Source organism: Podarcis tiliguerta (assembly GCF_965153285.1).
Source record: "Podarcis tiliguerta genome assembly, chromosome: 8".
NCBI lineage: Eukaryota > Metazoa > Chordata > Lepidosauria > Squamata > Lacertidae > Podarcis > Podarcis tiliguerta.
In genome coordinates, this window is record NC_139541.1 from 58,975,877 (window position 1) to 59,003,559 (window position 27,683).

At 43.1% G+C, this 27,683-nt stretch overlaps 2 protein-coding genes across 4 annotated transcripts in view; both read left to right on the forward strand.

The window, feature by feature from the left end:
* Nucleotides 1–27,683, forward strand: part of COL8A2 (collagen type VIII alpha 2 chain) — a 216,139-nt gene that overhangs the window by 88,751 nt on the left and 99,705 nt on the right. The gene's annotated exons all lie outside the window — the stretch shown is intronic.
* On the forward strand, nucleotides 4,649–6,463 carry LOC310683532 (general transcription factor II-I repeat domain-containing protein 2-like; the record flags this gene model as incomplete). The annotated part of the gene is made up of 1 exon (XM_083453464.1): nucleotides 4,649–6,463. The coding sequence occupies one exon, from the start codon at nucleotides 4,649–4,651 to the stop codon at nucleotides 6,461–6,463; it is 1,815 nt and encodes a 604-aa protein (XP_083309590.1).

The window sequence follows — 27,683 nt, forward strand, 5'->3', positions numbered from 1 at the left end:
ATGTAAACTGTGGTTATGCAAGCATCATGGAGCACTGTTGACTATTATCGTTCGTGGGAGTCATACAACTTCCCTCCTCCACTCATGGATTTTGTTTAAAAGTTTATTTCTTTGTGGAGTATACCGAGTAAGCCCAAAGTTGGAGAACTAGTGCAGTTCTGTTTGAAAAAAGCAAAATGTGGTAAAGACTACGAAGAGTAGCTCTTCAGTGTGCATGGCTAACCTCTCTTCCTTTATTAAGTGAGGAAAAGATATATAGCTGATGATGATGATGATGATGATTTGAGCCATCCAGGTTTATTGCACAAAGGAGAAAAAGTCATTGGGACACATAAGCCAACCCTGCTGAATTTTTGGGCCCTCCTGCTCATTTTGCTGAGTGGAGTCCAGGACCCAAAGTCCTGCCCTGGTAGCCCCAAAGTCCTGCCCTGGTAGCACAAAAAAATGATTCAGGAATGCAGCAATGTTCATTAATAGAGCTGAAAAAGAGATAAGGTCCTTGCAAGGAAATTATCCACTGGCACTGCTTTCAATTCAGTCCCTTAGGAAACCACACTCTTTCATTATAGTTCATTATAGTTCCATGCATCATTCTCCTGAAGTGCAAAGCTGTTCAGGCAAGTTTCTCACTCCTTTTGCAAAACAAAAAACCCAACAACTAGAGCTTAGATTCTCTAGGGCAGGGATAGCCAGTTAGTGGCTCATGGAATTTTTATTCCACCCTTCCTCTAAGGAACTTTGACTGGTATTTTAACCTTGTAGCAACCCAATGAGGTTAAGGTGCGGTAAAAATCAGTTTAACTCTGAAGGAAAATAGCATTGTTTTAAAAAGAGATGCATGCCTCTGTGTGTGAGAGATGCTGTTAACATCTCGTTTCGGGGATGCACATGTAATGAATGCTCTATAAGCACATGTGAGTACTTGTGCTCCATAACAGAGAAGCCTTTTTGTTAGGGGGTGCCAACTTTATTATGCACCCAGCCCACCCATGAAGGGGTTGAGCAGCATGGCAAAAGATGCTGGAAAATATAATCCTCCGTCCCTCAGTACAAATTGACCATTCCTGTTCTAGAACAGGGGTGAGCAGGCTTGTTGGATCAAGATCTATCAAAGATAACCAGGTGCAGAGGACATACAGTTAAAATGAAAGAACAGAGTGCTCTTGAGCACATTCTGAGCCTAGGTACTGTATTTGTTTTCAATATGAGAACTGTACTGAGGTCACAGTCCTTTCACACAAAAAGGTCAATGCTTGGTTAGCTATCTTCATTTTCTAACACTTAAAGATATCTAAGTGGTTTACAATAAAAATGCAATAACAGTGTAAGATGCAAAGAACATTGAATAAGGTTACCCCCAAACTGGATAAAAACAAGATAAAAATGGGTTATGGAGCTCCTAGGATGCATTTAGACAAACTGTGTGTCCTTTCAATCTCATATAGTCTAAGTTCTCTGATCTTAGATCAGATAAAGGTCAGTTATTTCAATCACGGTGCTTCTCACTGTATAATTTTTATATAAGAATGATATATTAAATAGACAAAGGAGGTCCTTTAACCAGTTATGACAGGAGATGGGGGGATTTCAAGCACATTTATTTGAGTATTTACAAATTAGATACTGACCCGGTTCTCATGTCACAATAAAGCAGGGGTGGGGAATCTCAGGCTCAGGGACCAAATATTTCCAAGTCTTTCTATCTGGCCCTCAGATTCTTCCCACACCATGCCTCCTCCCCAGCTACAACCACTCAGCCCAGACCACTCCAATATTGGCTGTGCTTCCCAATTTCATTGAGTGTTTTTGCCTGCCTGGAAAGTCTCATATTGCATCTTGCTTGCCTGGATAGAGGATAGATTGGGATGTGTGTATAGAAAAGTAGCCAACTGTATAAAGATAAAACTTCCCAGTTTTACCTCTGGCTTCTCCCACCATGGGCATGTGGCCCCACAAGGTTGTCTGGAATGTGATAGGAGATACATCCTCGGACTGATGAGTAGACAACTTTTTCCCCAGTCCAAGGATGTATACCACGGGTGTCAGACTCAAGGCCCGCGGGCCAGATCCGGCCCGGCAGAGCTCCTCATGCGGCCCGCGTAGCTGCTGCCGGCCGCCAGCGCTTTTTTTTTTTTAAGGAGAAAGCTTGTGTGTATTCATTGAGGGAAAGACCGGGGCGGGGAGGCGGGGTGGCAGCACCGCACATTCAGAGAAAAGGAGGACGGCCCCGGGGGCGGGCTGATGCTTTTACGTGACTGACTGGCTCGAGGTTGTGCAAACAAGGCTGGCCTTTCCCTCCGCACGAGCAGCAAAGCGGGAAAGGAGGCACGCGCCGTCCCACCTCTTTCTCCCCCCCCCCAGGAGAGAAAAATGCCAGACAAGCCAAAGTACGTTCCTAAAGGAGGGCTCTCCCCTCCACGCTGCCCAATAGCAAGCCACAACCATTCCTGCTAGCCAATGGCGAGACGACAGAGGACTTTCCCTTTTCGGGCGGTGGAGTTTTGGCGCGCCAGCCGAGCTCGGGGGATCAGAGCGCCGGATTCACGCCTGCTTAGCGGCTCGCTCTGCAGAGCTTTCTCCGAAAAGCAGTTGTTGCGGAGAAAGAGATATCAAGTTATAGGTTCCTCTCTCCGCGCCTCCCTGGTTGGCACCAGCAGCAACCACACGAAAAAGCGTGCTGGTTTCTAAAGAAATCTCGTTCCTCCCAAGGCACGTGTTCACTTTTTGCAGAGAGGCAGTTGCAAGGCGAGGAAAGCTCCTGGTAATCATAAAAATCCCATAAGGATAATTAAATTGGGATGGGGAAAGTAGCTGGGAATTGCATTAGGGCCACGATCCGCAAACCGCTTCCTCCGGAGCAAACACTTAAATAAATCCCAGTGGAACTTCGACCTTGCTTGTCAACATAATAGAGTGGTTACTCCTGTCGCAGGGTCTATTGTTCAAGAAGTGGCAGTTTAAACTATTTGCAGGCTACCGATCCACATCAGCCGCTAACGCAACATAAGGAGTTTGTGGATTGGTTTGAACGTGACCATTTGTGCTCTGCGAGCAACCCCTCGCTGGGGAGAGGCTGTTTAGCGCGGGAAAGACTCTTGCCTTAACCCTTGCAGAGCCGCTGCTAGTCAGCCGTACTCAACCCTCACTGTCGCCAGATATGGCTGGGAAAGACTCTTGCCTTAACCCTTGCAGAGCTGCTGCTAGTCAGTGCCTGGCAGTGCCGGGCTAGATGGACCAATGGTCCGAATCGAATTGTTACAATACTGATGAGACAAATACACCAGTCGATGGCAAACCTTTATTCTGAATGCGGGGGGGGGGTGATTTGGAATCACTACCCTGCTCCAGTTTCACCTTGTCAGTCACTAATGCAGATTAAAATGCCACCCACACAAGCGAAAGCACATATTGGAAATCAGGCTTTGGTAGTTACAGCACGTTAACCAGTCTTGAGTAAGGTACCAGTACTTACTGCCTGGAATAAAATTGGCGTGATGCATGTGGGTACTGGGAAGACAAAAGCAAAATACTGCTAGATACAGGACTCACGGGATAAATAATAATAATAATAATAATAATAATAATAATAATAATAATAATAATTTATTTATACCCCGCCCATCTGGCTGGGCTTCCCCAGCCACTCTGGGCGGCTTCCAAAAGAATATTAAAATACATCAAACATTAAAAGCTTCCCTAAACAGGGCTGCCTTCAGATGTCTTCTAAAAGCCTGGGAGTTGTTGTTCTCTTTGACATCTGGTGGGAGGGTGTTCCACAGGGAAGGCACCACTACCGAGAAGGCCCTCTGCCTGGTTCCCTGTAGCTTTGCTTCTCGCAGTGAGGGAACCGCCAGAAGGCCCTCAGTGCTGGACCTCAGTGTCCAGGTAGAATGATGGGGGTGGAGACGCTCCTTCAGATATACTGGACTAGGGCCGTTTAGGGCTTTAAAGGTCAGCACCAACACTTTGAACTGTGCTCGGAAACGTACTGGGAGCCAATGTAGGTCTTTCAAGACCGGTGTTATGTGGTCTCTGCGGCCGCTCCCAGTCACCAGTCTAGCTGCAGCATTCTGGATTAGTTGTAGTTTCCGGGTCACCTTCAAAGGTAGCCCCACATAGAGCACATTGCAGTAATCCAAGCGGGAGATAACCAGAGCATGCACCACTCTGGCAAGACAGTCCGCAGGCAGATAGGGTCTCAGCCTGCGTACCAGATGGAGCTGGTAAACAGCTGCCCTGGATACAGATTTGACCTGTGCCTCCATGGACAGCTGTGAGTCCAAAATGACTCCCAGGCTACGCACCTGGTCCTTCAGGGGCACAGTTACCCCATTCAGGACCAGGGAATCCTCCACTCCTGCCCACCTCCTGTCCCCCCAAAACAGTACTTCTGTCTTGTCAGGATTCAACCTCAATCTGTTAGCCGCCATCCAACCGTGTATAATTCCCGTGTATAAAGCCGTGTATAATTCCCTGAAGCAACAATACCTAAGGCACGGGTGTCAAACACAAGTCATGTGGCTTATTAGGGAGGGTCTGCTTATTATTCTGCTTAAAAGTCTGAGCGGTAAACTTTGGATATACTGACCACTTCCATGTCCCTTTACAGTGGTATAGGGACCATAAACTACAATCAAATAACCCAAAAATGTCCAAGAAAAGAAAAGTTGATGCAGAGGGAAGGCAATTTCAGGAGAGATGGGAAAGTGAATACATGTTTGTGATTAATGGAGACAAGCCGGTATGTCTTATTTGCTATGAGGCAGTGGCAGTGATGAAGGAATACAATTTACGCCGGCACTTTGAGACCAAACATGGAGCCAAATTTGCTAACCTTAGCCACCAGGAAAAGCAACAAAAGGTCCAAGAATTAAAAGGTAGCCTGTATTCACAACGGAATATTTTTGCAAAAATGACAGCAAAAAATGATGCAGCAGTGAAAGCCAGCTATCTTGTGGCTGAAGAAATTGCGCGAGCTTCAAAGTGCTTTTCAGAAGGTGCATTTGTAAAGCAGTGTATGCTGAAGGTATGTGAACAGGTGTGCCCTGAGCAGAGACAGGCTTTTAACAATGTCAGCTTGTCAAGAAACACCATCACAGACCGAGTCAGGGACCTAGCCTGTAATCTTAAAACAAAGTTGGCTGAAGAGGCATGCAGTTATCTGGCATTTTCATTAGCTGTTGATGAAAGCACTGATAATACTGATACAGCTCATCTAGCTATTTTTGTAAGAGGTGTGAAGGAAGACTTGTCGGTCAGTGAGGAGCTCTTGGATGTGGTCGCCATGTATGGGACAACAACTGGGAGGGACATCTTCAATGCAGTGGAGGAATCCGTAAATAAAATGAAATTACCTTGGGAAAAGTTGGTGGGACTTACTACTGATGGCGCTCCAGCAATGTGTGGGGAGAGAAATGGCTTGGTTGGACTGTTAAAGGAGAAAATGAAAAAAAGTAATTGCCACACGCCGCTGATAACTTATCACTGCATTATCCACCAAGAAGCTCTGTGTGGCAAGGTTCTGCAACTGGATAACATAATGTCCACAGTCACAAAAACAGTGAATTTTCTACGTGCACGGGGTCTGAATCATCGTCAGTTCCAACAATTTTTGAAGGAGGTGGACATGGAACATACAGATGTGCCATACCATACAGAAATAAGGTGGCTGAGTAGGAGCACAGTTCTCAAGAGATTTTTTGAGCTTTTGGAAGAAATTACTCTTTTTATGCAAAGTAAAGGGAAGCCCTTGTCAGAACTGTCAGATCCAAACTGGCTGTGCGATTTTGCCATGTTGTGTGACATAACAGAGCATCTCGCCCAACTGAATCTGAGGCTGCAGGGCCGCAAACAAGTCATAACCTCAATGTATGAGGCAATAACAGCTTTCCAGGAGAAACTGCGCCTATGGAAGTCACAGCTTGAAAAAGACAGTCTTGCCCACTTTCCTATCTGCCAGAGCATCTCAACCTCATTCCCAGGTACTTTTTCATGTGCTCGATTGGGTACCAAAGTGAATCGGCTGATTGATGAATTCAATCGACGCTTTTCTGACTTTAAAGAACAAAACTTAACCTTTACCAGCTTTGCCAATCCCTTCAACATCGATGTTGACAGTGCACCACATCACCTTCAAATGGAATTAATAGAACTTCAGTGCAACAGCAGCCTGAAAGCGAAGTTCCAGGATGCGACAGTCGACGACTTTTACCGTCTCCTCCCCCCTGCTTTGATGCCACAGCTCCGACTTCAAGCTGCACGTGTTCTGTCCATGTTTGGGAGCACCTATCTATGTGAACAGATGTTTTCAGTCATGAATCTGAACAAGACCAAGCTCAGATCACGCATCACTGATGATAACCTCCATGCTGTTTTGCGGATTGCTACAGCACAAGACCTAACGCCAGACATCGATGGACTGACCTCAGGAAAACGATGTCAGCCATCTAGTCAGAAAAGTTAAAAAAAAGTTAATGCCTTGTGTTTGCCATATGTGTAATAAACAGTGTTTGGCAATATACAACCGGCCCTTTGAGGGTGACCAAACTGCTGATGCGGCCCCCGATGAATTTGAGTTTGACACCCCTGATGTATACCCTTCCAGACAACCTTGTGGGAACAAACCAGAGTCTCACATGTTGCGATGTTCAAACCTGGGCTTGTGGTTTGTTTCTCTAGCTAGCTGGCTAGAGATGCAAACAGGAGCAGCCATATTAGGAGGTGAGAACACATTTCAACATTGTGTTGCAGTTCCACTTGTATTACCTGAGAAAAGTCCTGCTGGATCAGAATCAAAGGGCTATCTAAGTCCAGCATTCTGTTCTCACAGTGGGAAGACTGCAAGCAGAACATGAGGGCAGTTGTCCCCTTCTCATATTCTTCTGCAGTTGGTATTCAGAGGCATGATCCTGGAAGCAATTCATAGCTGCCATGAAGTTGTTTAGTCCTCTTTTAATGTTACTCTCAACTAGTGGTCATCACAACACCTTGTGGCAATTAATTTCAGAAATCAATTGTGTTTTGTGAAGTAGTATTTCCTGGTGTTGTTCATGAATCTCCTTTTGCTGATCAACTTAGCTGGATGGCCCTGCATTCTAGTATTATGAGAGCCCATGATTCTCCAGATCTTCAATGCTGACTGCCGCAAGCTTTGCACTCAGCATGGGTGCTCTGTGACTTGGCAGCAAGGTATACCATGATCATTTGAACAGCACCTGATCCCTCTTGCCCACTCATGCCACTATCTAGTGTAAGAATGGAAAGTGATCTTACACTTCACAGACATGATTACTTAAATGCACCGGAAAAATCTATGTATGAGCAGTAGTATGTACCACAATTCAACAAAGCTCTTAAGCAGGAGATGCTTTGTTTCTGGTGAGTTCAGTCGATTTATAAGAATGTGCTTAAAGTTAATCACATACTCAAAAGCTCTGCTGATCGAGGGTCTTAATGTCTTCACTTCTGGAGGCCTCTCTTGAAATCCTAGCTTAAACTCAGAGCCAAAATTAGTTTGGTGGTCTCGCCCCTTAGTGTTTCCAAATTCTTGTGGTTTTCTTGCAAGTCGTGCAAATATCTGGTGTGTTGTTTTTTCTTCTTTTAACTCCCAGCTGCTAAAGTCAAGTGACTTCCCCCTCCCTTAGATTAAGAATTTCAGCATTTATTTCCAACAAAGGTTTTTAGTCCTTGCCAGCTGTTGACCCTTTCACAATCTTAGTTTTCCAGCTATCCTCAAAATATTGACCTCCTTGATTGAGAGTTAATAATCCTTGAAGGGGTGAAGGAAGGGCTGTAGCCTCTCTGACAATGAAATGAAGTGAAATTTGGGAGAACACTGAAGTTGTGTGAGGGCCTTTCCATGGACAAGTCCTATCTCAAGGGGGTAATATGGCTGTATACTAGTGTTAACCATATCTGGTTATATCTTCATTCCCATGTCAGTTGATAGGGTTAGCTTTGCTGCTATAGCATTAGCACAGCAGAAGAAGGAATTGCCTTCTTGCTTCGTTTTAGGAGGTGCATGCTGTAGTTCAGTAGTAAAGTACATGCTTTGCAAACAAAATGTCCTGGGTTTAATCCAGATAAGGCTGGTAAGATTCCTGCCCGAACCCCTGGAGAGTGCTGCCAGTCAGTGTAGACAGTAATTGGCCAAAGGTCTGGACCTCCTGTGTTTCTTACCAGTTTGTCCACATCTTCAGGCTTCAACAAATGAAGTTCATTCAAGCAATAGCGACCAGAGAGTTCTCCAGTAGCATGCAGTAATGAATGAATGAATGAATGAATGAATGAATGATATGGTGTCCTTTTGGCTAAACAGGTTTGGCAGGTCTTTGAAACAAATATCTTGAGAATCTGTTTACTGGTGGCAGAAGACCCACAGAAACTCAATTGGAGGAAAAACTCTATAGCCAGTCTTCATCCTTTACATCTCCTAACTCTAGAGTGAAGGTGGCTCCTCCACCTCCCCCCCCCCCTTGATAGGTACAGATTGGACCTTATATTTTTATCACGAACCCAATACATTTCACGATGTACCAGAAAGCTAACTGTTCCTTTATCTTCATTATCCATACATATTTAGGCGTCAGGCGAAAATGTTTCTCTTCAACCAGGCCTTTGGCTGATTAACAATCTATGCCCTTTTAAAGCTGTGGGTTTTTTTGCAGGGCGCATTATTGTTTTGTTTTGTTCTTGTTCTTGTTTTTATTATGTATTTTGTGGTTATTCTGTATTTTTATACTATGAACTTCCCGGAAATCTTTGAAGGGCAGTATGAAAATTTGAACAATAACAATAATAGTCTTTTATAGGGAGCCCACTGTAGAAAGATTGTAATAGTAAGCCTTTAGCTTTAGCTTAGCTCATTAACTTGAAAGGCAGGTTAAAATTGTTCCGTTCTCACTGTCTTAAAATATAGACAGGTACCATTGCATAAAGTCATTGCTTATGAAAGGCTACATTCGCCTGCAAAGGTCTTTCATTGGAAGCCATTTCTTAAAATGTAGCCTACAGAAATCCCGTTGTCGCCTCTGGACAACTGGAAAACTTGCCCTTGGATCTTCTTTCAGTACATCTCCCATTGAGGTGTATATTACTAGCAAACTAATGGTGGTGGATACTTCTCTTTCTGGCTTAGCAGCAGCTCACCCATCTAGTCCAGATGCTAATAATTAAGTTGTTCACTAAGTGCTCTGTTAAGGAAACATGTTGTTTCTTCTAAACATTGCCAGGGTGTTATGATTTGAACGTGTCTTTTGGAGTTAAAGTTGAGTTTTGTTTTTAAATACCTTTCCCCTTGTGATGACCTCTAGCGGATTAATTTTGAATTGTGCAGCTACTAGTGTGTGTCTTTTAGCATTTGTGTTGAATTGGTCGACGCTGCTACCACCCTGCTTCTGGGAGTTGGAATCATGGAATTTCCTTTTTGCAGCAGAACTGAAGTCTGAGTCAATTAAACCACTACAGGGTCAAGGATATTGGTGAAGTGCAATTAAAGACAGTGCTTAACTTTTAAAAAATGAGCTTATTAAGGGCATTTTATTTATTGAATAAATTTATACCCTGCTTTTGACTATATTTCTCAAAGCAACTTACAGGGGAAAAAATAAAACATACAATTTACAAAATCAAAAACATAGATAGCCATGATGTCCCAAGAAGGGGAAAAAATCCAAAATTCCTATTAGGGGGTATCACAAAATAGTGTGCAATTTTAAAAGTTCTCTACAACTCTTCATCAAGCTAAATGGTAAAACCTTCAAAAGGCACTCCACACATACTCAAATACATCATTTTTAAACTTCTCTTATTCGAGTCCACTTATGAGAACAGAAGATTTACTCAGCTGTTTCAACATCTGTGCCCAAATGGAGATTGAGCTAAACTGATCCTGATCAGCTTCTTACACATGCATTAGCTATGAGGAAAGGTTATTCAAAGGCAGCTGAGCTTCGAACTCTAAAAAGCCTTAACAAGTTTGGGCTTTCTTGGGCAACATACACACCAAATGTTTAAAGAACACCACCCAAAGAATAATGGGAACTGTAGTTTACCGCACCCCACAGAGGTACAATTCCAAGCACCCTTAAGCTACAGTTCCCAGGAATGTTCCCAGGAGCAGTGGGGAATAAATGTAGTTGCCATACACTAAATGCCAGTATGGATGTTTGGGCCACCATGGCAGAATCTCTTGGTAGTCGGCTGCACAGTCCTGTGGCCTCTTTGGCTACACCAGTGGTAACCAATTATGGTGCCTCCTAAATTTTGTTGAACTCCAACTTCCATCAGCCTCAGCCAACATGGCCAGCGGGAGGGATGATGGGAGTTGTAGTCCAGAAACCATGTTGGCTACCCCTGGGTCACACTGCAAACATAAACAGATTTCACAGTCTACCCCTCCCCAAAAACCCTTAGTTACTCTAGTTATGTGAAGGGAACAAGGGATCTCCAACAGAGAAATTTGTGTCTTTCCCCCAACAACTTACTCTTGTGGGCAATATTAAGAGGTGAACTGGTATACAATGGATAAAATGCACCTATTTAGTACTTAGAGGTACCTTTTGTCATTTTTACTAGTTTCTGCTGGTGTTGCTAGAATTGGAGGAAATTCTTTATAATTTAATTGGCTGCAGGTTAGCATATTTCTTTTCTTTTAGAAGAGCTAAATGGCCTTCCCAGCAATTTTCAAAATTACAGTACCTGGAGACAGGTGCTCCTTCACATTTGATAGGAATTTTCAGCAGCTGTAGCTTGCCATGCAAACATCCCCAGCTGAAACTCTTGTACACAGGTAATCAAAGTGGAGACTGCCTATCCTCCTTTTTTACCTGGATGCCCTACATCTGGGAAGCCAGATATTTATCACACAGCTGAATATAGGGGAGGTCAGTATATATTCCATTGTGCTGTAAAACATATGTGCCAGCTTCTGGATGTTGCAGTATAAGAGAGCTGTTTGACAATGGAAAGGACTCCCTTGGAAGGTAGTGGACTCTCCTTCATTGGAGGTTTTTTAAACAGAAGTTGGATGGCCATCTTTCATGGAATTGAGATTCCTGCATTGCAAGGGGTTGAACTAGATGACCCTCAGGGGTCCCTTCTAACTATAAAATTCTGTGTTTCTATTTAGATATTTCCTTGCTGCTCCAACTGGTTCTCCTACACTTAGCTTCCTTGGTTCTGAGCTATCGTAGTTGGATTTCCCTACTTTTCATCCCTGTGTCAAATATATTCCAGATTCAGGTCAGACCAAAGTGGGTGTTGTTGTTTTTTTAAAAAAATGCTTTTATTTATTTTCATGGTAAAGAAGAGGCCAAAGTGGTTTGATTTCTTACTTGCGATAATAATTGTTTACAGCTAGTTGGCCTATTTTCACCTATTCCTTCCTTTGCAGTGCTCTCTTCTCCTTTGCTGTTCAAGATTTAAAAGCTCCACAGCACTTATGAATTTCTCACTGTGCTTCTCTGGATTTACATTCCTTTGTGTCTGAGAACCTAGGACTTGGAGTAATTTGATATCAAGCTACTTTTAAATGGGTTGGTGGGGGTTCTGAGCCCCTTAGAGTATAACTAGTAAATCATAATGTTCAGTATTCCTTGCTATCCCATTTCAGTGTACCTTTAAAAATGGCAGGGCCAAATTTCTGTCCGAACATGAAATGTAGAACAGAGTTCTGAACCAGGTCACCTACTTTCATTTTGATGTTTCAGTCTTCAGGGGTTGTGATGGGTTACAATGTCTTTTGCATATCTCTCCCTCTTGAAAATAGGTGCAGAGATTGAGCTGGCATATTGTTAAAGCTGAATGGTAGAATTGCATTCTGAACATGCATGCCAAATTTCAGACCAATACCTTACCATTCAAGGGATGTATTGTGACAGTGCAGATGAAACATGCATGTAGAGCAGGAAAGAAGCAGAGCCTGTGGCCCTCCAAATGTTGTTGGTCTCCATATCACCTCAGCTCCAACCAGCATGGCCAGTGCTTCAGCAACAACTGAAAGCCACCCTTGCTCTTGAATAAATTCGCATAAGAGGAGGGAGCAGGATTGCACCCAACAACTTTGTCTCATTTTGCACATTCAGCATAGTATATCTGCACAGAACCTGAAGACCTTACACATTTACAAGCTTTTTGCACATTTAATTATTGTACTGGTGCTTGAACGGTGTGCACACAGGCTTTTTGCAGATACTATGCTGAAAGGCAGGGAGCGATCCCACTCCCCGCTATATTCAAATGCAGTTTACACACATGCAATGTCTGCACAGTTTTAGAGTGTTTGCAAACATTCAAGCAACTATTCAAACTGTTTCACTTGACCACTTAGAGCTACATATATATATATAAATAAATTTGGAAACAGCAGAAAACATAGGGACACAATTCTACTACCACCACCAAGAGCATAAATGGCATGGGCTCTTAACTATAGAGAGAGAGATTATGGGAGGGTTCATAATTTTACACTAAGGCATATCTACATATGTTCTCGTGGTGACTCCTTATCCTTCAGCTACTTTTCAGAAACACCTGGTATAAATTTTTGTCGCCATATAGGTGTAAACAAGTAATTTCTACAATTTTATAAGCCTTGTTCTCAAACACGAGCCACTTGAAAGTTCGAGCAGTTATTTTTAGATTGGGTCTGCACAAGTTGTGTGACGCATCGAGCCACACACAGCAGCCCACCAGCCAAGTACGGTGGCCCAACAGTGCATCAATAAAACTCCTGCCTGCTAAATAGAAATGAGTTATCAAACACCTGGCAGGTGGGTTGCATTTGGCTTGGTTCTGCAGGCCTGTTTTTGGTAGAGATTCCTGTGTGGCCAGTTAGTTCCCGGCTTCTTGTTAGATCCCCTGTAGTCTGTAGGTATGGCCCATTCATTAACCAGTAAAAGATGCAGGCTCCCAAATTCAATCTTGGTAAAATGTGTTTCTTTCATAGGTGGTAGCTGTTTGAATTGGGCAACTGAGTGTGTGTTTTCCTGAGGGGGGTGGTGGTTCAGGGGAATCTTTTGACCTTTAAATTAAATAAGTTGATCTAATGAGCAAACAAGAGTTGAGGAAGCTTGTTCTTTTCGTTGCAGCCAGAGGATGGTTGTTCATTTGGAAAGCGGGAGAGTGGCTTGATTGACTCCAGACTCCAACCAAATTATAGATTATAAAGCCTTATTTATGTAGTGGGAGGTCCCCCCTTCTTGCTTGATACAGAGCCTGCATTGGGAGCTCAGAATGGAAGAATTTGCATTTCCTTAAAATACAAAAAAAGAGAAAGTATTTAATGTGTTGATTTTTAAAGGGTAACTAATGCTGCTCTTGGCTGCCACCCAGTCAGATCCTTTATAAGTTTCATAAAGGCTTGCTTTTTTCCTTTCTTTCTTGCTTTTTCCCCCTGCCGCAAGTAGGAGGGCTAGTGAAGTGTTGATCAGCTGTGTGTAAAGACTCTGAATCATGGCCACCATTTTGTGTCCTTTGTGTGGTGAAATTGGCAGGTAGAATATTTGGAACAGTATCTGCCCAGAAGAAATGGGATGGGGCTCTTGTTAAAGATGGCTCAACGTTCCATCTCCAGGGGTGGTGATGGTGTTAATTACTGGGATGCTGACGTGCAGAGTTAGTTTTATAGAATTGTTTTACTGAATGTGATCACTTTCCCAAAAGCTGGTGCCAATAAGTTAAATATATTTCACTTGGGAATACAGCAGAATATATTTCTCTTACAAAATTATTAAGTTTTCTGTAAACACACTAAACATGTGCTTTGCAAATGTGGCAAAAGTTGACAGTTTGTGGGGGAAATGCCCAAAGAATCAAACAGTGGCACAAATGTAAATCTGTCTTGACACATTTTTGGTGGCGGGCAGTGGGGGCGACTCTCTTTACATACAGTATTTGGCTTTCTGTTACTGAAGGTGGAATTACACGTTGCAGAAGATCGTAGCCCTGTGCTGAGTATACATGTATACATCTGAGTATACATCTGTATACATGTACCCAAAAATGCCCTGATAGTGCCACATTGCCCTTTTTCTTACTGCATTGCAGTATGGTTTGGAGACATAGAAATGCACGTCTGAATGATGTGCATGATTTTAGAACAAGGCTTTGGGAGGAAGAACTTTACATGGGGCTGTCATTTTCTTTGACAGTCCCCTTTTTATTGAAACATGTAGCTCAATCTCAAATGAAAGTTTCTGCTTCTTTGTAGAAGGAATAAAATCGATTGGGCAAGAGGCTGAGGGCAAACCCGATTCTCCCATGTGCCCGGTTCCTCATCTTTTTGGCTATATATCCTGAACTGGGATTTAAAACGTGCTCCCTGTCTGCCTGAACTTCAAATGAAGTTTTGCTTTTTGGGGTGTGGTATTCCGATAACTGTTGAGCCCACCATGTCTGTGAGAATTCTGAGTGAGTAACAAGATTGTAAAAACAAATGTTGTATCTTCCTCACAGTAATAATTTGTTGTGAAAAGCTACAGCCACGAACACTGAATCTGAAGTATATTCTTTGAATGTTTAGTACTTTCTTCCCAAGTTTTGCTTCCCATATGAAAAATACTAGAATTCAGGTTCCAGGAAACTTCAAAATTAAGGTTTAAGACCTTGTTGTCACTGGAACCATTTCTCTGTGCACTCTGATTGTTCTGTGAACTTGTTTCCAACTGCTTCCGTTTGTTGTAATAAATTGTGACACAATGTGGAGAGGAGCTGGTCTCTTTGAATGCATAGACACCCAAATGTAGTTTGTAGTACATTTAAAGGGCACTTTATGTATCTTGATTTCTGCGTCTCTTGTTGCTTCTGTAAGAGGTCTTCCACACAACCATCCCAATACCTGATAATTTGCCCCAGTGGGAAATAAACCACCAAACTCTGAATTGTGTTGTGTGGGACTGTCGTCAAAACTGCATAATAGTAGTTTTGAGCGTGGTGTCTGAAATAATGCCCCTTAAAGCACAATCACCCCTGTGGGAAGGATGATAGTTGGAACTTGGAAACTCACATGCTGCCCCAAAATGAATTGCACCAAAATGGTCACAAAGGTGCAACTTTTGCTAGAGTACAAGGCTGCTGAGAAACACTCTAGCGTGTAAGCTCTCTGTAATCCAAGAATTGCTATTTGAGGCCATGGTGTACATGCTAAATGACCACAGCCATGCTCTGAAGTGGCTGTGTTGTATAAACTGGCTCATAATTATGGCCGCAGTCTGTGTACACATTGGTTGGGTTATCTTGTGTCAACTCTTTAGGAATATAGGGTCATGTTTTGGTTGTCTCTCCTGTTTCTTCTCCTACTTCTTTTATACTGTCATATTCAGTGTTAAGAATTGAGATATGAAAGCTAGGAGCTAAATGGCACCTTAAACCTAGGTTATGGGCGCACAACGGAATGTCTAGGTGCGTTTTTTTATAACAAGAATACAAGCTGAAAATGAACTGTAGCTAAGATATTGTGTTCATTTTTCACATGGTCTAGTCTTTCCCCTACCCACCCCCTAATATTCTTAAAAGGGTGTCTTCTCCAATCTTCAGAGTAGCTGGAGGTGGGGAGGCAGAAAAATGTCCTCCTTTCCTTCCACTCTGCAGTTTTAATCTGAAATCTTAGGCACAGTACTGCACCCAGAGCTCAGAAACCACTTGTACTAATGAAATTCCGTGTCGCAAAATATGCCTAGAACAATGGGAGTTTCGAACACTGGTCATATTTTTACTGCAGTGTTTTGGAAAGTCAGCTACAGGATGATGTGAAATCTTATGTGTGAATCTGGAAATCTGGTTTAATTTATGGTGGAGATGAAAGAAGGTGTGCATTTTGTGAAAATGTTCAGTAGCTTTCCCTTTTGCTAGTGACTATTCAGCTACTCTAGAGTAAAGGCAATAGGCATCTGATTGACTGGCATCACCAATGAGACCTGTTCAGTAATGTTCTCAACATCAGTTGGCTTAATTTGTCCTCAGATGTTGTTATGTAGCCAAATCTGGACATGACATCACATCATTTGCAATCTGATCTCTGATTGGCTGGGCTCATGTAATGTGTAAGAGGGAATTCCTAAATAAAAGGTGGAAATGACACCAAAGCAAAAGAAGATGGCATTCCAAGCAAAAACAAATAACAATGTTTTTGGAGATAGAGTTGTTGTTTGTTTTTAAAGAAGTACTGTATTGTATCCTCCCTCTGGAAACATATAATTTGTGCTGAGAATATTGGTATATCCATACATTTGGTGTAGCTCTGGTGTTCACATCCTAGTTCAGTGTTGAGCAAATCTGTGCTTTTTATGGTTTGGTTTGGTTATTTTCTAAAAATCCATTTATAGCTCCCAGGCATCAACCACCACCCCTCTATGAGGCAGGGCAGAAATTCAATGTTAGAAAACAAACAGTTCTGCTTTGCAACAGGCAGATTCAATTGCATAACAGATTTAAAGCAGTTGACTTCCAGCTCTGATTTATTTCCAAACTCATTAACGTCTGCCATTCAAATGCATGTGGGTGTTTCATTCTTTCCCTGTCTGCCACTTTTATTCTGAATACCAGCCAGGCAAAAATACCCAAGGAGGGTGCAAAGCAGGGCCAGCGAGAGACATATCCTGGAGACAGCAGGGGTAGCTTGAGGGGAAGTGTGGTCCAGGTAGAGAGGCTTTGCGGGCTGTATTCGGCCCCCAGGCCTGACGTTCCTTGCCCTTGGTTCCATGTGACATAAGAATCTAGCCAGCACCTAAATTGTAAATACTGAGAAGTGGACGAGATCTCTTCGTATCTCCTCCTTCCCTTCCCAGTTTTTTGATTCATGTTTACATTTGGAACCCTTAAGAGGGAGAAAACAAATGCAGGTGATCAGGGGGGAAATGTTATGTATTAATTTCATTTAAACTTTCATTTCCTACCCTTGTAGAATAAAGATGCCACTTGTAACATCTTACATAAGACATTATGAATTTTATAAAATAAAGCAATTACAATTACACAATAACATAAAGCAATTTGCTGGTATAAAACAGTCTTCAGTAAACCAGCAAAAACAATGAGGGATGTGGCAGTGGGTGGAAGACTGTACTACGTGGGCAGTGTATTTTATAATCTGGGTAAAGCCCTCTGTCTTGTTCCGCTCAGTCCTGCTTTCACTCTATACAGGACACAGGGAAAGGAACTTCCTTCAGATCTTAGGGAGCAGGCAGGATAGCATGGTAGGAAGCAATCCTTGGATCTACACCAGTGATGGGGAACTTCTGTGCTCCAGATGTTGCTGTACTAAAACTTCCATTGTCCTTGTCTATTGGTCATGTTGACTGGGGCTGATGGGAGCTGGAGTCCAGCCACATCTGGAAGACCACAGGTTCCCAATATCTGGCAACCTCCATTTAGGGATTTAAAGTTTATCACCAGTATATTGAATTATGAACGGGTAACGAGTGCAGCTGTCACAGGTTCAATGTAAAGGGGTCCCAGCAAGTTTTCAGCAGCTATCTGGACCAGTTGCAGTTTTCGGAGACTCTTTTAAAGTAGTTGCATATAGAATGTCTTGCTTTAATCCAACCAATCCAAATAACTTTATTGTACTAGCCATTGGCCATGACAAATCTCAATCAAAAATAAATACAGTGGTGCCTCGCAAGACGAAAAGAATCCGTTCCGTGAGTCTCTTCGTCTAGCGGATTTTTAGTCTTGCAAAGCAAGCCCATTAGCGGATTAGCGATTTAGCGGCTATTAGCGGCTATTAAAGGTTTAAGGGATTAGCGGATTAGCTGCTAAAAGGCTATTAGCAGCTTAGTGCCTTAGAAAAAGGGGGTGGGGAGCGAAAAAAAAACCCCAGGAATCGCAAGACATTTTCGTCTTGCGAAGCAAGCCCATAGAGAAATTCGTCCTGTGAAGCACCTCCAAAACGGAAAACCCTTTCGTCTAGCGGGTTTTCCGTCTTGCGAGGCATTCGTCTTGCGGGGCACCACTGTACAAGCAAAAGGGGTATTGCGCCACAAATACTGGTCTCCATTTAGATCTCTGCATCTCCTTTACAGTTCACTGCTATATTGTCCGCAGTCTACTTTCTGATCTTTTTGGCCGCCAAAGCAAAAAGGGCAACTTTATGAGCCACTGCATTGTTTACATTGCTAAGAAGCCATAGGACCTCCTCTGCTGGGGAGAGACATCTTTCCTGTAGGGATGGTAAGGTGAGAAATCGCCTCCTGGGTCCAATGTATAGTGGGCAATATAGTAAATAATGCAAGTTGTCTTCCATCTGTGGTTGCCCACATATGCAGAGTCTGTCTTTGTACGGTATGCTATTATATTGTCTGTTTAGTACGGCGGAGGGCATAGCTTGAAAATGCAGCTCAGTAAAAGCAAATAGTGTGTGGCTGGCCAGAGATTTGACAGGCAACTGGCTCTAAAATGGACCGTTTTTAGAAGGGGGAACCAAGGAGAGCATTTAGAGGATTTGATCGCTTGCAGATCCCAGTAGTGATGTGTGGAAGTGAGAGCTGGACCATAAAGAAGGCTGATCACCAAAGAATTGATGCTTTTGAATTATGGTGCTGGAGGAGACTCTTGAGAGTCCCATGGACTGCAAGAAGATCAAACCTATCCATTCTTAAGAAAATCAGCCCTGAGTGCTCACTGGAAGGACAGATCGTGAAGCTGAGGCTCCAATACTTTGGCCACCTCATGAGAAGAGAAGACTCCCTGGAAAAGACCCTGATGTTGGGAAAGATGGAGGGCACAAGGAGAAGGGGACAACAGAGGATGAGATGGTTGGACAGTGTTCTTGAAGCTACAGTCATGAGTCTGACCAAACTGCGGGAGGCAGTGGAAGACAGGAGCGCCTGGTGTGCTCTGATCCATGGGGTCACGAAGAGTCAGACATGACTAAACAACAACAAGATCATGTAGTGATTCTATCCAGTGGCACCAATCCCTTAATTTGTGTTTGCCTGTGCAAATGTAATCCAACCTGAAATGCAGGGAAAGGTTTAAGCATATCTCATTATTTTTAGCTGCAAATTGTCTACTCCCAAGGATTCTTCTATTCCAGACTGAGTGCTTCTTGGGCTAAATTGTTCACTGTTGTATTGAAACGTATAGCTTGGCCCTGCAGCCAAGGGAGAGATGGAAACAGGGTCACCCAATTGGCTCTGTAAGACCTTCAGTTCCTCTTCTCCCTGAACTGTTCTCATCTCAGCTGGTTATGATAAGAACTCTGTAACTTTAAAATGTTGGGTCTGAGTTAGCTACTCCTCTCACTTTTTCATTTCTTTCCCCCGTGGTTGTTGTTCCTCAGCGGTAGAGCAGCTGCCTGACCTGCTTAAGATCCCCAGCATCGCTGATAGGACTGGGGAAAACTGCTGTCTGAGGGTAGGGACAATGTTTTGTTTTTGATTCTTAAATAATCTGCAAGCTCCTCTGTGAGTCTTTTTTCTGGGGTAGAAATGCTTTAAAAAGAAATTATAATAACCTTAGGGCTCTAGCTACTGCTACTACTTGAGTGATGCTTGTGAGAATTCGAAGGTAGAGCTTATCCACCCTTATCTTTTGCTCTGCTATTTCTAGGTCTCTGTGTCTGAGCATTTGTTTGTCCTGAGCTTTACCATGAAAACCCGCTCTTTAAAGCAGAATTGGAGCAAATGTCAATTTGGGTTTCTGCGAATTGACCTATGCTCCGATTGAGCTTTAAAGAGCAAGTTTTTGTGTAGAAAGCTCGGGGTGGGGGAGGGAATGGTGCCTGGACACAGAACTTTAAATTGCAGACTGTGCCTGTAAAGAGCAGAGAATGGATAAGCCATTAGTTTTAATACTCCACTTTATCTTCCAAACCATTAGCTTTTGGTGGAAGCAAAGTTGGTGACCATCTTCTTACAGTGGAACCCTGTACTGCATGAGGCTTAGCTAGTCATTTCCTTCTACTCTTGCTGTTTTCTACCAGCTAGTTAAAGCCTATCTGTTCCAGCAGGCTTTTGCCCTGCAAGGTAGAAAAAAAATGTTTTGATTGGATGGTTGCGTTATCTGTCATACAGGCACCTGTTGCTTTTTGCTGATGCTGTGGTTTTATTGTGGTTCTGAAATTTTTATTGATGCAAGCCACCTTGAATGCATAGGCATCTGAAAGAAAGGTTTTAAAAAATATGACAAATTCCTCTCCCCTCTCTATGCTCTTTCCCAACCTTATTCTGTATACAATACCAATGTCTTGGATTATATGTATACAACCTGGGAAAAGAGACAATCCACGTACTTTTGTAAACTAAGAAAATCTTTTTTTAAAATAAAGTATTATAACTATGAGAAATGAGCTGCAAATAATTCTACAAAAGCTGTAGCGCCATGGTTGGACCGGGGAGTGGGGATCCTTGGCTCTTGGTAAAGTATTCAGCACCTCCTATGCACACTCACAATAAAAACATTTTTGCACAATTCCAGGGTCCTTTCTGTGTGCCTTCCTATGAAATCCTAACTTGTAAAGAGCTACTTGTTCCTCCAAATGATGTTTGGGGTTCAGAAGAAAGGCCTTTTACATCTGGAAGTATCTAGTGTCCACATAAATAATTTTATTAGGAACCCTTTCTTCATGCGTGCGTCAAGAAAATCAACCGCTGAAGCATGAAGCCCTTCCACATGTGAATGTATAGTGTAATTGTCAGAGATCCAAGTCTGGTAAAACAAAAATTAGTGGGAAGAGAGAGAAAAATATCACTCCCATGGAAATTTTGCTTAGCAGCTGCATCTGAAATCGGTGCTACTCTCTCCAACCCCACACAAAGGAAGCCTAGTTCCAACTTTTCTGTAATTAGAAAGCATTTTTTCCAACCACATCATATGTTCATATACCTCTGAGCACTGACCTTCAGAACATGAAACACTGAAAAGTGGAATGCAATGTGGGGCACAAATGTTCTTATGCCACTGATGCTCCGGCTTCATCCAGTCACCACTTGAGTTTTCACTTCAAGTTCATCTTCTGAGGTTGTTTCCAGACAACATAATAATAAAAAATATATACCCCGCCCATCTTTCCCCAGGGACTCTGGGCGGCTCCCAGCAGAATATTAAAAACACGATAAAACATCAGAAATATATTTTAAAAAATAAAAAAAATTGTCCAGTAGCACCTTAGAGACCAACTAAGTTTGTTCTTGGTATGAGCTTTCGTGTGCATGCAAACTTCTCTAAACAACTTGTTTCTTGAGGATGCATTCTGATTTGTTTGTTCACTGTGTATTGGGCATTCGTTCTTATTTGTTTGTGAAGAGGTTAGAAAACATGTCAAGCAATTATTATTTTACACTTTCCAGTGCATTTTCCACCACTTTCCTTATCATAAAAAGTCCAGGTTTCGGGGCAATCAGTTTTGTTACACAAGAGCTCCAAATCTACTTTGATTGCACTACCAGAATTTGCTGACATGTGATTGAATCCCACATGAAAAGGAATGTACTAGCTGGCTTCCTTGGAAAGCACTGTCAAGTAACGTGGGAAGGTGTGTGTGTGTGTGTGTGTGTGTGTGTGTGTGTGTGTGTGTATTTGTATTTTAAAATTACCTGTCACCATCACTATGTTCCCTGTTATATCATGAAAAATGGGGTTTGGATTCTGCATTTGATGATGATAATAATTTTATTATTTATATGCCATCCACCCACCCACTCCTCGTTAAGGAAGGGGACTAATTTGAAGTCTCTGTGTGTGGAGAAACAGTAGAAGCAATTTGGAACAGACACACACACAGCTGAGATGGTGCTGGAGGGCTGAAAGGTTTTGGGTGCAAAGTTTTTTCTTCTTTGTGAGTTTGGTTCAGGCCAGTGCTTCTACTGCCAGCTAATTGCATGTGTGCACTTACTCTCTCCTTGTATGTCACATATATGCCTATTGGGGTGGGAAACCTTTTTCAGCTCAAGGGCCACACTGTACATTTTACCTTCGTACTGTAGCCTAGTTTCTACATCCCCTCCCCCACATCCCTCTGTCCCAGGGGTGGCAAATCCCATTTCATTACTCAAGGCTAAATGAGAAGGTGCCTCCTCTCTGCCCTTCTGCCACCCCACCACCAGTGCCATGCCTCTCTATGCTACAAGGTGCCAGCAGCAGTGCTGGCTTCCTCAAGATCTTGCTAGCTCTCACCAGAAACCAGTTCCACTTTTTAGCTGCCATTGGGTGGAGGCAAGGTGCCACCTATTGGTCTTCCGTTGCTTGAGGCAGGCGCCTCAGCTTGCCTCATGAGTGGGCCAGGCCTATTCTGTCCTGTATGTAGGCAAGCAAAAGGCATTGTCAGGGTTGGAGAACTTCACCGCTGCAGAATTCAGTGGCCAGGTGGTTCAGCAAAGCAAAACGGTATGAGCATATAATGCCAATCCTGGCCCAACTGCACTGGCTGCCAATTAGTTTCTGGATCCAATTCAAAGTGCTGGTTTTCACCTATGAAGCTTTAAGTGGCTCAGGACTACAATACCCCAAGGACTGCCTCTCCCCATATGAACCAGTCCAGACCTCGCAATCATCTGAGGCCTGTCATCATGTGCCTCCTCCGTGAGAGGTCTGGAGGGTGACAACACAAAATGGGCCTTTTCTGCAGTGGCTCCCCATTTGTGGAATGCTCTCCCTAGGAAGGCTCACCTGGCACCATTGTTACATATATTTAGGCATCAGGCAGTAACATTCCTGTTCTCCCAGGCCTTTGGCTAATTAAACTATGGCATTTTGAACTTGGTGTGTCATGCAGGGTTATTGCTTTTGTTACTATGTTATGTACCGGTATTTCTGTGTTTTTATATTGTGAACTGCCCTGTGATCCTCTGATGAAGGGCAGTATAGAAATTTAATTAATAAAAATAAATAACCCTCTTACAGCAGATAGCAGGGCAAGGCAAAGGCAGAAGTAATCTTAGGCAAGGCTAAAGTAATCTGTAGCCAGCAAAAGCATTTTCTCCTCTTCTGGACCCTGGAATAATTTCTTCCACTCACAATGGTTGGTTGGGTTGTCTTTTTTCTTTTCTTCCTTTCATAGTATTATGTCCCATCTGCTTAACTCTCCTGTCCAAGTGGGCTCAGCTCCCTATATAACACTAACCAGGGTATCACAGAGGCTTATTTCCTCATAAATCTTTCTGCAGCACCCAGTTTATCCGCCCCAAGACTGTTTTAAAACACTGTGTGATGATGGATAAGAAGCGGATTACAGGGTTTAAAAAGTGTCAGGGGAACATATTTCATTCTGACAAGGGTGAGGCCTCTCATGTGGCCTGCGTCCAAGCACCTGCACCATTGTTATCTGGGGAGTAGCTGCTTTTCCAAGCTTTGAGAGAAGCCCTGTTCTTCTATATTCAAAAACTCTTCATGAATGTGCAGGCAGAACAACATGGCCGTGTGCATGTAATGAGAGAAAGGAATGTTGGAAGTTGTTTCCCAGTTGTCTGAACTAAGGGCATATTTTTGTTGTTGTTGATATGTCTGTCTCAAGAGACAGAGTGCACTTCTAGAGGTGAAGTCAAAATACTGGAGAATCACAGCACCTGCTGTGGCTGCAGAAACTGGTAACTCATAACTGCTGCTTCCCATGTTGCTTTTGCTGCATTAGCCAGCACCAAAGTGACCTCCACAGGGTGTAAGCCTGGGCAGTGTGTTTGGAGTTGGGCTGCCCAGATGACATGACCTTCCTCTCGGCCTCGCTGATGTGATCCAAAGGAAAGCAGAGCAGTACGTTTGGTACCAGCTTAGCTGCATGAGTTGCCGGAATGAGGCGTGTTGTGTTTACTCCTTAGTCTTTTCTTCTCCCGAAGATACCCTACAAGGCAGTGGAGGTTTAGGATCAGAGTTTACCTTCTCTTAGATGGGCTACCTTCCCAGGTTGACAAGCCCCATCTGCCCCTCACTTCCCTCTACAGCACAAACAGAAACTGCCTTCTTGACCTTTGGACCCACTATTGGTCTTGTCCACTCAATCCTCCAGAGACTGTCTACACATGCAGGGGAAGTCCCTAACTCACCGAGGGTTTGAGACGCATTGACTACCCTCACCTGGTTTTGCCAGACAGTCGAAGTTGTTCCCAGGGTATGGCCGCAGTCACATGATGACAGCTACAAGGAGCCACAGGTGGGAGCTCAGTGCAGGGTGGGGGACCAAAGGTGGACAAACTAGCCCAGAAAAAGTGTGATGTGTCCCCCACCAGAGATATTACCCCTCCCCAAACACCCCATACACACCCCAAAGCAGCTTGCAACCCAACAAACAGATGGAAAAGCCCCACAGATATACATTAAAACAAAGAGGGGGGGGGATACAGTACAAACTTTCCAACAACTTCTAAGTTCTGCTCCTCGTCCTCCAAGTCTGTTGGCCCTGTACCCTTTGAGGAGCTGTCTTCACCTTTAAGGGCCTTGTTTTACAGCATGGAGGTGATGAGGAATGTCCTGGATGTGAATATTCTGAATCCAGGGAAATCCAGAACATGCATGTCTTCTGGCCTGGAAAAATCTGGTAGGGATGGATGAATGGCTCCTTGTCCAGGTCAATGTCCAAGCTTGAGGGGCTGGTCAACCATGACAAGGGGAGGGACAGATTGCTCTTCCCAGTGGTCTGAAGACTGAGGCAAAGAAGGCATTGAGGAGTTCAGCCCTTTCTGTGTCCCCTGTTTGCATTTCACCATCTTCTCCTCTGAGTGACCCCACTGTTTCTTTGTTCTTCCTTTTGCTACGAACATACCCATAAAAGCCTTTTTTGTTGCTTTTAACCTCTCTAGCAAGCCTGAGTTCATTCTGTGCTTTAGCTTTTCTGACTTTGTGTCTACATGTGCTGGCTATTTGTTTGAATTCCTCTTTGGTGGTTTCCCCCCTTTTCCATTTTTTGTACACATCCTTTTAAAATCTTAACTCAGTTAAAAGTTCTTTAGATAGCCACCCTGGCTTCTTTAGGCACCTTCCATGCTTCCGTCTCATTGGTATTGCCTGAAGTTGTGCTTTTACTATCTCCCTCTTAACAAACTCCCAGCCATCATGAATTCCCTTTCCTTTTAGTATTACTGTCCATGGGATCTCACCCAGCACTTCCCTAAGTTTTATGAAGTCGGCTTTCTTAAAGTCAAGAAACTGAGACCTAGTATGCTTGGCTGCTCCTTTCCGCTGTATAGTAAACTTCAGAAGAGCATGATCACTCGCGCCTAATGATCCTTCCACTTCTACCCCACTAACCAGGTCATCAACATTGGTTAGGACCAGATCTAAAATGGCTGTTCCTCTTGTTGCTTCTCCCTCTGGCAAAGGGCACTTCTGTTGTCCTGTCATTGCGCCATCCATTTTGGTTTCCCCTCTATTTCCATCCTCTCCTGTTCTCCTTTCTTCCTGTCTGTCTGTAGGTTTCCCGTACCTATATTAAATTGGTCTGAGGGTTGCAGGTGGTCCTTGGAACATTAATTGACCAACTTTAGACAGTCTTTGCAGCAGGGCTATCTCTAGGTTTGAAGGAACCCTTGGCAAAATGTTTTCTGATGAGTTCCTTCCTGCATAAGTGGGCCAGCATCTGCAGGCTTTCTGACAGTAGAAGGTAGCTATATACATTTCCCACAATGCTCCAGAGCCTCCCTACAATGGGGATTCCTAGGGCATTGTGGGAAATGACTCTTCACTGTCGCCAAGTGTGGGGGCAAGGGTAAATGTCAGTACCAGTTGGGCCCTGCTAGGGTGCCATGGCTACAGCATATGTCTGAGGGTGCCAGATGGTGGCACTGGACCTAATTGTAGCATTTTGCAATCTAGATTGTTTAATTTGATCTGTGGAGAGACTGTTGGGTAAATTGGTCCTTCCTTGAAACAAAGCATTGCATTAGATGATTCTTGTGTTTTTGCCAACATAACGCCTGTTTTTAACATGTATGGCACTTCAGTCATTCTTGCACTATTTTCTTTTTTAAGGCATGTGAGTATTGCTGTGGGACATAAAACTGGAGGAGAGCCATTTGAAAAATAAATAACATGAAAATAATGTATGTTCTAGTCCATTTAGTTGCATTAGGCACAAAATGCAAAACATGCTTTTTAAGCATCACATAGGAAATTAGGATTCCATGTTAGCATAGCGGAATCCTGTCTGTTCTGAGTGCTGAAAGCCAGAGGGATGTTCCTGGAGTGATGTCACAGACAAACAACGGAATCTAGTCAGGGTGGACGAAGCAGAGCCAAAAGAGAATCCATGTCGGAGTCCGTGCCAAGCAGCGGCCAAGGCCAGAAAAGCAGTCCAGGAAGTTAGTTAAGGAAAAGAGGGAAGACCAGTAGCAAGGTTCTGGCAAAGGGACTCGGTCGAAGGCCGGTGGAGGCGGCATGGCCAATGAGGAGTGAAGGAACTGCAATACACACAAATCCCCCACTAGGCTGAACCGCAACACACGTACACCTGTTTGGGATGCCCTTATCCCTGTATTTTGGTTGCCAGGTTCAAATGCACACACTCCCTATTAGTGGCATAGTGACTTTTATTTAAGGATAATTAATTATCAGCTAGATAATATTATCCAGCAGCGAGGTGGTTTCTGAGAATGTGAATTAAATTATGTTGTTTCTTAGTTATTAGAGGTGCGCCCAGACTGCTTTGTTGTCCTAGCACAACAAATCCACTAAAAAGAAGAAACATATTTTATTTTATTTTACTTAGTTAGAAAAGTGATGGGGAAATGCATTGAAAAGTGTGAGATGAACCACAAATGAACAGGAAGGTGAATAAACATCCCACAAGCAAATCAAAATGAGTGTTCATTGTTGTACAACTGCCCTACAAATCAGAACTTATGCTCAATAAAGACTGGATATAATCTAATTGTGTAATCTTTGTGCAAGCAAATTGAGATGAGTGCTTAATAAATATGCTATCTGGAGGAGCCTTGGGACCCTCAGCTGTTTATCAGTCTGTCATATGTATTACAATTTGCCACACAGATTTGCCTGCCTGTCATTCTTCAAATTAAATAAAAATCTGAATTGCAAAATAATAGTAATTAATAATACTTACAAAGTTCTATAAAATACAGATATATAACTGAGCATACTGTATAATAGAACATACTGTGCAAATAATAAAAATTACAGCATTTTTACTACACATATCTCCAGACCCACTGGTCTTTGGTTCTGGGCTCACTCATTTGAACTGCCCAGGGCACCAACCACTTTGCTGTGTGAAATGATCCATGGATGAGAGACGCCAGCAGATCTCCATCAATTACTCACCTGCATAATGTATCTTTAATCTTTCAGTTTGGGGTAGGAAGCTCGCTCTCGCTCTCTCTCTCTGTGTGTGTGTGTGTGTGTGTGTGTGTGTGTGTGCCTATGAGAGAGAGTGCTGATGGGATTGTACAAGGCATATTGGGAGATATTTCATCTCTACTTCCTGGCTCTAGCAAAACTCTTCAACCATGGTGGTCTGTGGGAATGAAGCAAAAATAATAATAATTCCCTGTTGCCTTAAATCTCTGTCTCTCTGTGTTTATTTGGGCTCTTTCTGAAGCTTTCAAGCATTTCACTGCCTTTGAGAGAGGCCTCTGATTTGGTAACTTTAAAAGAAGTGTCAATACCTAGAAGGGAAATAAATAGGAAGGAAGGGAGAATTTGCTGTTTGTTGATTGGTTGGTGTTAATGTCCAACTTTGTGTTGTTGTAATTTTTTTGAACAATTGTTTCATATTGCTTTATGATATATTTTATTATTTC